At 38.8% G+C, this 12,303-nt stretch overlaps 2 protein-coding genes across 3 annotated transcripts; both read right to left on the minus strand.

Annotated features, from left to right (window-relative positions):
• Positions 1-2,992, minus strand: LOC134799508 (3'(2'),5'-bisphosphate nucleotidase 1). Of its 2 annotated transcripts, XM_063771922.1 has the most exons (6): positions 2,725-2,992; positions 2,307-2,426; positions 2,087-2,231; positions 1,635-1,739; positions 972-1,258; positions 1-349 (listed from the first exon to the last, which is right to left on the minus strand). In XM_063771922.1, exons 1-6 carry the CDS (start codon positions 2,842-2,844, stop codon positions 86-88), a joined length of 1,041 nt encoding a protein of 346 aa, XP_063627992.1. In that variant the 5' UTR covers positions 2,845-2,992; the 3' UTR covers positions 1-85. The 2 variants fall into 2 exon arrangements, with proteins under 2 accessions (XP_063627992.1, XP_063627994.1); XM_063771924.1 differs by lacking the exon at positions 1,635-1,739 and having other exon boundaries at positions 9-349; positions 2,725-2,986.
• Positions 2,993-3,629: 637 nt separating this feature from the next.
• LOC134799511 (zinc finger protein 436-like) lies at positions 3,630-11,887 on the minus strand. Its single transcript, XM_063771926.1, has 10 exons — positions 11,577-11,887; positions 11,206-11,493; positions 10,746-10,896; positions 10,219-10,328; positions 9,357-9,544; positions 8,850-8,986; positions 7,924-8,132; positions 7,270-7,431; positions 6,922-7,050; positions 3,630-5,285 (listed from the first exon to the last, which is right to left on the minus strand). Exons 1-10 carry the CDS (start codon positions 11,733-11,735, stop codon positions 5,073-5,075), a joined length of 1,746 nt encoding a protein of 581 aa, XP_063627996.1. The 5' UTR covers positions 11,736-11,887; the 3' UTR covers positions 3,630-5,072.
• Between the last annotated feature and the right edge of the window lie 416 nt (positions 11,888-12,303).

Genomic DNA, 12,303 nt, shown 5'->3' on the forward strand with positions numbered 1-12,303 from the left:
GCACAGGCATTAACGGCAATCAGATTTAGAGTATCGTATCTAGAGGTATGGCCCTACGAGGTTAAACATGTGATATAAATCGTAGCTATTTATTGGCTAGAGTATCTTTTAGTTCCTGTGGTATCCTGTTCAGTGCGTAGCTGTGCAGTTCATCGTTGACGGCAGCTAAGACCCCGGTCTTGTTCGGCTTGGGTGCCGAGGCGCCGTACTTGTAGAAGTTCCCGAGGATATCCGTGAGCTTACCCCCGGCCGCTGACAATACTGCTTCGGGGGCGCATGTGTCCCACTTCTTGCATCCTGGGCTGGCGAATACGTATACTGATGCTTTGCCTTCCAACAGTTGTAACACCTAAAAATAAAAAGGAATGTTGCACGATAATGATCTCGTCAATGCGGATAAATATTGGCTATGTTGTGAGAAGCATGTAAGAAAGGGTCATCCCTTTGTGTTTTGATGATGTTTTGTCTTAAGAGTAAAAAAGTTAACTCCGACTTTGAATGAAATTTGACATGAACATTCAAGTAGGTAAGCAAGTAACAAATGTAACATATCTGTTTGTCGTTGGTAGAAATAATATTAAAAAGATTGAATAGAAGTTTTACATAGGTATATTCGGGTAATTTTGAAAGCAGTAAATACTAAAAAGTGACGTATAATACCGAAAAGGTACTCTTGACTATTATTACAATGGAATAAGAGTGATTTTTAATTGATTTTCAAGATTACCCAATTTCCGAAATTACCCAAATATACCTTACTAAACTTTTATGGTTGAATGGGAGCGGCGAGTTCGTGTGATGCTTAAGTTTAGTGATAAACAATATAAAAGGTATGGATATTAAATTTTTTAATATATAATACATAGACTCGAGCTTTTTTTATTTATATAAATTAGTTTTTTTTCTGCTAGTTACCAGCTTAACCAATGGAATCCCAGTAGTTACCACTTAATTATCAAATTAAAACCCACCTTGTATCCTGCACCTCCAACCCTTAGAATCTGGGCAGCATTCATGACCTGTAATGCCTTTTCAACCACAGGATTAGAATGGCTTCTAGTTGTGGTGATGATCAGGGACCCTGGAGGCGGGGCCGGCGTGAACCCTCCGACACCTATCTCTGACAGCCCCCAGATAGTTCTGCCCATTTTAACCTCCCCTCCCGTTTGATTTTTGAAAAATGGCTGGTGAATCACTCCAGCTACTGGTTTCTCATTGACAGAGATTCCAATAAGAACTGTCACATGTTCCAAGAATCCTGCAACAATTTATCTTTATTAGTTATTTTAACACTTGTAGTAATTGAATATGGTATGTGCACATATTTCATTTTCCTATAATAAAGTATAAAAGCAAGTTTGGCTCATGCAATATTACGTGTATGGCATAAATCATGCAGTTAAGGGATGAAATTGAAAATGGTTAGATGGTTGTAAATGGTTAGATGGTGGTATAAAGGAAATAGTAGGTTTGCAAATAAAATATTTACTTATGTCTCTACTTGCCTGTAAATCTACATCCTTGAGAAGGGTGGTTACAGATAAAAAAAGAAAACCAAAAATCACTAAACTATAATTGTATGAAGTTAGTATTCTGAAGAACAAAACCCATGAAATCATAATTTTATAAATTACCAAAATTTGAATGAAGTAGACTTAAGTACCACTTCATACTGATAAAAGGGTGGCTCAAATACATTTTCCATCTTTCCCAAGGATCTCTCTTCAACATTAGGGCACCTAGAATTTTCAATTTTTTTATTGTAAAGCATGTACACAATTCTGAAGTACTGTGCTTATTAGTGACTACATTAAATACGGACTTTGACAGAATACCAAATTAATGGTTGTTAATACACTTGTTTTCAAATCAATTTTTATTTGATCGTAAGATAATACAAATAATTGAATCAGTTGCCAAATGTAGTAACTAATGAAAACAGCTTAGCCTGGTAGAATTGTAGATACTAATTAAGGATAACTTTAAAGTGTTGTACTTCAGCCACCATCATCCTTCATGCAGAGATTGCTGTAAATAGAGTAGAGACCACTTGTTAATCTAATATACATATGTTACATCAACCTACCTTGAGTGTACTCGGAAGTTCCATCAAGGGGATCAACCCACACTACTATATCCTCCTCCTTCACCCCTTTGAGGCTAGCAGGGCACTCCAGACCCAACACCTCTTTGTCTGCATCAACCACTATCCAGTCTGGTGACACCTCACCCTGAAAATGGAAATACAAGAGTAAGGTATTGTACATTAGCTAGCAAATAATATTGTCAGAAGATAAACACCTCACCTCTTCCACTGAGCTATCTTCCTCCCCAATAATGCTGGCTTTTGGATACTGTTTGGAGAGGGATGCAACAATACACTTCTCTGCAGACCTATCTGCTTCCGTCTGATAGTCATCCTTTCCCTGATTATAAAAAAATATATAATTAATATTGTAATACTGTAATTTATACTATTAAAAATGCATTACAGTTATTGAAACATGTATTATTGATGTAATATCTATATTAAAAAAATATGAAGCTATTATAACGTTATCAATTATCATGATAGTAAGAGTTTTTATTTAATTGTATGATGTAATGCCAATAACATATCAAGGCCAAATAAATATAATGTGCCGATATATTTACAATATAAAAAAAGATATGGACGCGATGAGCAAATGTAAAATGAGCAAGGCATGGCTCATAAAAACAAACCTTTTCAACAATGCCCAACTCTCCTTTACTCATCACATCTCTCACTATTTTCCCAGCTCGGCCAGCAACTGATACCGAAGAAGCTAATAACCTTACAATAAGAGGAGCACTGACGGACATTTTAATTTTTTTTTATTTCACTGAGTTACGTTTTAGCAAAGAATATAACGTTTTAGTCAGGCAGAACTAATTTCATGCAGAAATCTTCTCATCCACGACACAAGTGGGTGAGCGAACGGTACTTCGCCAATTACAAACAAACGTCACGTCACAGCTGACAATAAACGTCAATCTTCGCGGACGCGGGCAACACTAGAAAGCCAAGGTGAGTTCCGGTCCCTTCTAAAAACGCATTATAGTGTCCTCGTGATCAAGGTGGTCGAAACCCGAATATGCTTTCACCGGGAAGCAAGATTAGCAAGTATGAAACCCTTTTACTTATCTTTACTTATTTCATTGATGAAAGGAACTTTAGTGTTTTAATAAGAATTCAAATGTGTTTTTTTCTCCTACGGTTGATATAAATACTAAAACCTTTTGGTTGAACCAATAGAGAATGCTTTGCATACTTTAGCATTCTCCACTTGAGAATATGGGGTTGCCCATGGGTTACCTACAATTTATATTATATTGGTTCTTTTATTTATACTACGTCGGTGGCAAACGACCATAGAGCCCGCCTGATGGTGAGCAGCCTCCGAAGCCTATGGACGCCTGCAATTCCAGAGGTGTATTATGCGCGTTGCCGAACCTAATACTCCGCACCCTCCCTTACACGCACTGCAACCTACCTTACTCACCAACAGGAACACAACAAAGGCAGGCGGCAGGAATCGGTTCTTGTAATGATTTTATTTAATTAAAGGTTTATGTAATAAAACGCACCCTTATTATATGTAAAAGTTTATTAAGAATAGTGATAAAAGGCACGATATAGGTGATTTATATTTATACCTATCTATTAAAAATAAATGAAGACAAGGTTTTTTTAAATTGATAATATAGCTCGCAATAAACACATATTATATGGATCCACATCTTACTAAAGTGAGTGGAGGAATAGTTCTACAAGGTTTATAAAATATTTTGCTTTATCCAAACTTTTAATAAAATGTAATCTTTTATATTCTATTATAACAATGATTATTCTTATTTAAAATAAATTGATTCTCGTTAAAACTATAAACTTAACTATCTCATCTTAAACATAACTTATACAACATGGTAATAGTAATTTGTAGGTTCTTATAATATTATATTTTATTTGTTCTTTTATCTCATTAACCTTGCAACACCTTACATGTTTCCTAATATTGGGACATATTTATAATTCATAAACATGCATTACTATAAACTTATAAAGTTCAATTTAAATTCAATCTCGAGACAATTTATGTTTAAACAGTAAATCAATTATTATTCAAAACCCTTAAAACAAAACTTAACACTTCGATTACAGTCTAGGATGTTTGTTTTGATTACAAACACCAAACGTATTGCAAAAATACATTATGTTCACAACTTATTGGGATAGACAGCCTTTATTTAACTGTAAAACTTAACATAAATAACAATATGTGTCATCATTAAATTAATAAGACAGAACAGTCTATAGTAGGCATGTATATGCAATAAAATCACTTTTTAAGGCACAATTATTATAACTGACATTATTAGGTACGCTAAGAGGAAACCGATTTTAAGCCACTCCTCATAGCACGACTAACCAATTTGCCAATATTAATGAAGAGGTGTAAAAAACAAAATGCGCGTATTTTCCTGAATATTCATTCTACACAATATAACACAATATCTGGTCGATTGTAATATGATTGTATACACATATAGCCCTAAAATAATGATTAATATGAATCTCAACTCTGATATGATGATGCTATTCTATGATATTTATTTTCAACTTTATTCTTATTGCTATAAGGTCTAAAGCCCGGCCTGCATCAGCATGTGCTAACGTGCTGATTATTCTGCTCGAGTGCGTGTCCAGCATACGCACGTGCGATATAATCATCCCCGATAAACCGTCGCAGTAAAAAGTCGCAGAATTGCTCGGCGTTCGCTTTGCGGAACTTGGTACCACTAGGTACCATTTCCTTCTCCAAAGCATTCCCCAGAACAGGACACTTTAGACGGGTCGCTGAAAGAACTAGCCGTAATATTTCTATTGGTAGATCTGTCTTTAGATACGAACCATTCCGCTTATGCTGTGCTAATACACATTGCACAATTTTCTGCCAAAGAGAACAATCTCAAAATAATTTAGAGTTCGGCAGTTCAAGAGCGCGATTAGATATCCGCGCCGAGCGCTGTAAGCTTTATCGCTATATCAGCTATATTTCGGCGGCGTCGGTGTCGGCGACCTGCGTGAGGATGTGCTTGACGATCTGGTCGATGGTGTGCGTGTCGAGCATGCGCGCGATGTTGGCGTCCTCGATCACGTAGAGGAACAGTTGCTTGGTGTTCTCGCGCAGGCGCTGCACGCGCGTCCAGCGCGAGCGGTCGGCGGCGCGCGCGCCGCATTGCTCTATCACTTTTTCTAGGACCTACGGATAAATTGTGTGTCAATATTTATACGTATCGTTTTCAAGCAAAAGGAACCATATTGTCGCTAGCCATAAGGACGCTCCGACTTATATAAAAATACAAGCAAATTATAAGAAAATCGAGTCAGACTCGCCCACCGAGGGTTCCGTACTTTTTAGTATTTGTTGTTATAGCGGCAAGAGAAATACATCATCTGTAAAAATTTCAACTGTCTATCACGGTTCATGAGATACAGCCTGGTGACATACAGACAGACGGACAGTGGAGTCTTAGTAATAGGGTCCCGTTTTTACCCTTTGGGTACGGAACCCTAAAAATGGTTGTTGAATAAACAACAGCAATTTAACCAGTTCGCTTTGCCGCTTGATAACCATACCGGCCAATCAATTGATAAAAATCTGAAGGTGAAATGGCGCTAAGATCGTCTGTTAAAATTATTATTTTCAATGCCACTCGCGATTTATACGAGTACTCCAGATAATGGGAACTTAAGGACATAAGGGGTATGAGTTAAAAAAACACTCGGGCTGTAAGAATTTAGTAAAAATAATCGGTATCGTCTTGGGTCGTCCCATTCGTTTTTCGTCGAGTTCTTAAATTAGTCCTATTCAGCTTTCGTCACTCATTCTACATTGAAAGCCACCGACGATTGTGACGAATGTAGAATGAGTGACGAAAGCAGAATAGGACTAATTTAAGAACTTGACGAAAAACGAATGGGGCGACCCAAGACGATACCAAATAATCAACAAATGCAAAATTATCGCAACAAACGTTTTCTTCTAATGTGATAATCGTCACTTTGACATTGGCAAATCTACCTTGCATAGGGTGGTATTGTGTATCACATTTTGCATTAATGAGAGAGTGAGACTCACTGATATTGGACAAAGAAATTGGACAGGTGGAATACCACCCTTAACACTTTCACTGCCAAGAACTCCACTAGGGAGTTCTTAAAAAACTTTGTTCACATGCCACCCGACTCCCGAGGGGAGTTCGTACTATACAATTATAGATGACTGAAGGCCATGCCATCCGACTCCCCTAGCGAGTTCTTACGAAACTTACGATTTTTCAGGGTCGTCACTATACCTCGTTTTTTAGGATTAGTAAAATCGTGCGATTTTTAGGAAAACAATTTAAAAGCTGGCATATTTGCCTCATTTTCTTCACCGTAACGTTAACAATGGAATATTAAATCTTATTCTCTGAAATGCTATTTTAATATTTTCTAGAGATTACTGAAATAATTGATGGAACGGCAAAATCGACCGTTATTTTTCTAATCTTAAAAAAAATGTTTAGAGTAGGTAGGTATCCGACATACCTCCCTAATATGTATTTATGTTCACTTTGCAAACTAAAAATGCATGGCGTTGGCAATTTTGTTCTTAGTGACAGCCCTGGACTCCCTAGAGGAGTCGCCGGCATACGGCATAGAAATAAATGAACTCCACAGCGGAGTTCTTGGCGTGCAGCGTTGTTTATTCGTCGAGCGCGCGTTTGGACTCCACGGGGGAGTCTTATATAGATGTTTGTATTTACGCCGGCATTCAGCGATGGCCTTGAATTTTGGCCTGGCAATGAAAGTGTTAAATAGGCATTAAATACAGAAGAAAAAAAGATGCTCACCACGTCGACGCTCTCGTCGGGCCAGCCGAAGCACTCGAGTTTCTCCATGTCGATGAGCTGCGTCAGCAACTTCTTCAGGCTCTCGGCTAGCTCCTCCTCCGACATCAGCGGATTCTCAGTCTTTTCAATCTGTAATTTAATTTTTATTGTATAAATACTTTTTCTTTCGGCACCGAAAAAAATACGAATTCATCCTATCCGGATGTTTGGAAAACCCATAAAACAAAAATTTAAGCTTTAGATGATTTGTGACAATTTTTACTTTTATTTGAGTCTACATTTGAATAGATTTTCTTTTGTCGCCGTCACGTCACAATTAAGGGATTTATTAAGAGGGCGGCACAGTACCTTGAGCGGCACCTCAATCTCGTCAGGCTCCACGTCCTGCACACCGCCGTACAGCACGCCCTCGCCGTAGCCCTGGAGGATTCGCTCCGACTCCGCGTCCAGGACGTTCAGAATCGAGTCTATTTCTGATTTCTTCACTCGGTCTATCTTGTTGCTTGTACCCTGGAGACAAGGCACATTTTTGTTTGGTGGTGGTATACAATAAGGATCTGTTTAAGCAAAACATCTCTGGTAGGCTACATGTCCCTAGGGACTGAGATGTCTTGACGTGCAAAACCACCTCAATGCAAATCATTCCAATAGGTACAACTTAACAAATGTACTCAATCTCGATTGTAAAACGCCTAAATTTTCGTTTAAGTTAAACCTGGACGTCACACTAAGTCAATAATATTTGTGTATATAAGTGTGTCAAGTATGGTTCGTGCCTCACACAATTGACAAGCTGACTAACGTAACGAGTACGATAAAACTTACCTAAGAATATTTTTTGAGAATTTTACGATGGCATACGGTGCAACTGCCTTAAAGTTAGCCCAAGCGTTACGCACGACGCCAAATAGGTTCCGTTCTGGTGTTAATTACACTACACGATACAGATAAATAAGCAGGGTAAACGCGCGGGAGTAGTTCGCGAATCCTCGTAGAACTCACCAGCACGCGGCGCACGTGCTGCAGGTGCGCGCGGAACAGGTCGGGGTGGCACTTGCGCACATGCTTGACGAGCTGCTCGCCGCGCACGTAGGCGCGCGCCGTCACGCAGTACATGCAGCGCCGCGGCCGGTCCAGCTGGTGCGTCAGCACGTGCCGCCGGTGGTTGATCTCGCTGTGGAAGCGCTTCTTGCACACGGCGCATTGGAACGCTGCGACAGATGGAACGGACGTTTTTAAACGTAATCACAATCAAAATACCGTAATGGGGATCTGGATGCGTGAGCGAAACAGCGTCATGAATGTATATAGCGTTGTCCAGCTCGTACATCGGAGCGGCTTGCTGATCCGTACTCAATGTTCAATGTGAAGCCCGCCTAAAATAGCAAAGAGGATGTCTAATTTGTTTATTTTGGACTGGAAATGCACGGCCCTTCGGTTTTTAAGATATAGCCTAAGTTAGTTAGTGCTTCTGGGCATTTTCCGCCAATCGACAACCATTGTGCCTATTTTGCGTGAAACGAGGTAGCGCTACTCTAACCACCCCAGCTCCTCCATGAAGCCTAGCAATGTTTTCAGGTTGCTGACTGCCTCTTTTAGTGTGCTCGGAGTCCCTAGGTATTTGCTCCTGTATACTTCTACCTGTTTGCAGTCTAGGAGTATGTGTTTTGTTGTTTCCTCTTCCATGCACTGTCTGCGCATGGGGCTGTCTGTTTTACCCGTGTTGTGAATATAAATGTAAAAGCCTAAATCGAAAACTTTAACTAGACATTGATCCTTCTCGTCAATAAACAGAGTCAACAATCATGCCCGTTCCCTACAGGTAGCCAAAAAGTTGTACAGTGTATTCGTTGAATTTGCGTCCAATTTAACTAGGCACTGTTTTTCCATTGACTAATTTTACTCACACTCTTTCCCTTTATACTCACGTTTCTCATCTAAATGAGTCTTCACATGATTGGTGAGGCTCGCTTCGCTGCTGAATTCCTTCTTGGAGTATGGACACTCTTCATATGGGCACAGCAGCTTATCCAGTCCCAGGTGCTCGCGCTGGTGGATTATCAAGCTGGAAAAAGGGAAATTGTTTATATGGTTAACTTCCTTCACCCTTTTTGTAGAAACCAAGTTTTACATGGTAAGATGAGAAATCACCATGAGCAACATTCAAAGTATCCGAAACATAATAATTATGGTAGTGTATTGAAAAATGAGGGTACTTCAAGAAAACCAGTCTGGATTTCTCAGGTACAAAATCACATGTGCTCTCCTGTATTTCGGCAATATTATTTCTTAAGGGCCTCTACGTGTTGGATCTATATCCCCACACAAGCCTATCAAAAGACCGGGATTTATAGGCCCGTGAAATCTCAGGAGATTATATAAAGTTTTTTGTCAAAAATTTCAATTGCACGTGTACTAGCAGTGAAGACACACACCTGGCTTTGGAGCTGAAGGTGCCCCCGCACTTGGCGCACATGTTGCCGGTGTGCTTCACCAGGTGGCGCTGCAGCTGCGAGCGCTGGATGTACGACTGGCCGCAGATCACGCACTTGTAGGGCTTGTCCTCCACGTGGACGAGCACGTGACGACGGATCACCTCTATCGTGTAAGTTGCGTAGCCACACTGTATTCAGAACATGATGTTAAAAATCGAGAAAAGACTTTTGTGAACGACATACAATTTAAACAACATAAATAACAGATCTTCTGGAAACAAAACTACCCATGGAACAAACTATATCCAGTGTATGGGATCTATATATACTCTGTATCCTTAGGTATTTAAATAAAAGTAAACAAAATCTACCCTCAAATGACCCCTTAAGTCAGTTGAGGGATGAAAACATTACATGATCAAATAATGTAGATTAAAGTCAGGTCTTTTAGTGACTGATCCAAGCTGTTTTATATTTAGTTGGTTAATCAATAAATGTTATAACTACCCGAAAATGTACAAATAGTTTGTTTACTTTTATTTAAATACCTAAAGATACAGACTTATACACGATAATAGCAAAATGGATCATACACCAAAATTAATACTATCACTCAGGTAATTCATAATTACAAATTACAATTGGGTACAAAAACTGCTTAGATTGATGACAGAACTAAACAACTGGGAATACACTTATTATTACAATCCAGAAAGTACTACACATTAGCAAGATAATTGTTTTACTTACCCTTTACAATCAATAGCAGCAGAAAAAAAAACTCAGTGGATCATTCAAGCTTACAAAACATATTGCATTGTCAACCCAGTAATCAGACATTGCAAGTAATGAGATAACTTACCACATCACATTCATATTTCTTTTCTCCATGGATTTCTAAATGCTTGGCCATAGCTGCCCTAGAGCTTGTCACTTTGCTACAGTGATCACACTCATAATAGTTTTTTGGTTCTGTAAGAAAAAAAAGTTTCCTTGAATATCTTATAACAATTAACAATTTCGGACTAGCAACTTCAAAGTTGTATTGTTGTTGTTAAGTGTGTTGTTAATATTTGATGTCTATAGACATTGCTAGACTGAACATATTAAAACTGTAAAACTTATAGTTTTCAAGCCATAAAACTCTTCATAAAAAATACAGTTTCAATCTTGGAGAAAGCACAAGTGATGGGAAGTCAAACAAAAGATCACATAGTGGCATTAAATATGAGCTCATATTTTTGAATACTGCATACATTTCTTTTTAAAGAGCAAATTATACTGAAAAATGTATGCTCTATCTATAATGTACAAGACTCTTTTTTTTTTCTGAATTATTGAGATCATTATGTAAGTTAACACAGCAAAATATAATTTTGTAATGATCACCTAAGTGACTCTTCTGGGTGTGAATGATCAGCTTGGAGAAGTTCTTGGTGTGGTAGTTGCAGTGTTTGCAATGGTAATTGTTCTTGTTGATGTGCTGCAGTCGGAGGTGAACTATCAAGTTGTCCTTGCGGGTGAATGAGGCGTTGCAAATCTGAAATAAATGTTTAGCAATATAGGACATTACAGTAAGCTCAATAAGGCGTGTTTGTGGGCTTAGTTAGACAACAATATAAGTACCTATGTAACATACAAACACTTAAATACATAGGAAACACCCATGGCTCAAAACAAATATCTGTGTTCATCACAAAAATAAATGCCCTTACCAGGATGTGAACCTGGGACCATTGGCTTCATAGGCAGCCTTAGTCAAAAGGACCATTTTAACTAGAGGATGATGCTCTTTAAATGTTAAAACACCATAGACCAAACCATTGATCAAAAGAAATTGATAACTTACTTCACAAGGGAACATTTTAACTCCTGATCCATCACAGCCTTTTTGAGCAATGTGGCGTAAAACATGGGCCCGTCTGACAAACTGCTTCTTGCAATGCTCACACTCAAATATCTCCCGCTCATGCACATTTGCAATGTGCTCTTTAAGGGCTCGAGGGTTTGGGCAGCGGACGTTGCACTGCTTACAGTCCACTGCAGTTCGGAGCTTGGAATGCTCCATCTTTAGATGTTTGGTATAACTGTTCTCGAACCTGAACTTCTTGGTGCATTGTGTGCAGTTATACACGGCCTGTTATAAATTAACACGATAAAATTATAGACATCTCAAGATAAAAAATATCTGTTTATATAAAACTTTGTATCAATGTTTACCTTTTTGGGATCAAGATCCTTAAATTTCTGACTGCACACACGTAAATGTTTCAACATATCACTCTTGCACTTCAGTTGAACGGAACAGTAATTGCATTTATTTTGAAAAGTAGTCTTATTCTTAGAGCCCGGCGGTCTTCCCTTTTTACCTGGTGGCATGATTACTTAGTAGATCATCTGCTCCTTGATCGATGGATATTTACAATAACACATCCAGTTTCTCTCCTTAGCTAATTTTGATATTACTTTCGCTCAGGCGCTGGGCTTGGCGTTGGCTTGGTATAGGGCTTCGGCTTCGGGCTATCGAGTTCGCCACGTCACGTCAATATAATGACATATGTCAAAATTGTCATATTATATATAAACCACTTTACATTCGCGTGCGAGCCACGAGTCGAGCCGCGAACCGAGCCACGAGACGTGAGTGTAAGCGGTGAACTCGAATGAACCGGCCAAACCAATTTGTCAGTCAGTTAGAACCAGGAAAACTATACTCATCCTTTTCTTTTGGGTGCTAGTACTAGTGTAAGACAAAGATAGTATGATACTTTCTGTCTCTAATTGAAATGACAGTCCTTTGACAAAGGATCCTATAGACGGATCCTTGTCACAGTCTTACATTTTTTTTATTCCCCACCGTAAATTTAGTATGGATTATGACGGGCAACAAATAAATTCGACCAATCATAGCGTCGCATTGTGTATGTTTTGTCCCTCGCGGATGCAT

This window comes from Cydia splendana, chromosome 18 (assembly GCF_910591565.1).
Source record: "Cydia splendana chromosome 18, ilCydSple1.2, whole genome shotgun sequence".
Lineage (NCBI taxonomy): Eukaryota > Metazoa > Arthropoda > Insecta > Lepidoptera > Tortricidae > Cydia > Cydia splendana.

What these genes read in the sequence shown, in the direction of transcription:
- LOC134799511 (XM_063771926.1), bottom strand. Translation starts at nt 11,735, where the DNA reads ATGCCACCAGGTAAAAAGGGAAGACCGCCGGGCTCTAAGAATAAGACT. An exon ending in TTAAAATGTTCCCTTGTGAA is followed by an intron (nt 10,897 to 11,205) that starts GTAAGTTATCAA and finishes CATTTATTTCAG; the next exon opens with ATTTGCAACGCCTCATTCAC. An exon ending in AGCACGTGCGCCGCGTGCTG is followed by an intron (nt 7,432 to 7,923) that starts GTGAGTTCTACG and finishes CCTTGTCTCCAG; the next exon opens with GGTACAAGCAACAAGATAGA.
- LOC134799508 (XM_063771922.1), bottom strand. Translation starts at nt 2,844, where the DNA reads ATGTCCGTCAGTGCTCCTCTTATTGTAAGGTTATTAGCTTCTTCGGTA. An exon ending in AAGATAGCTCAGTGGAAGAG is followed by an intron (nt 2,232 to 2,306) that starts GTGAGGTGTTTA and finishes TTCCATTTTCAG; the next exon opens with GGTGAGGTGTCACCAGACTG. An exon ending in TTGGAGGTGCAGGATACAAG is followed by an intron (nt 350 to 971) that starts GTGGGTTTTAAT and finishes TTTTATTTTTAG; the next exon opens with GTGTTACAACTGTTGGAAGG.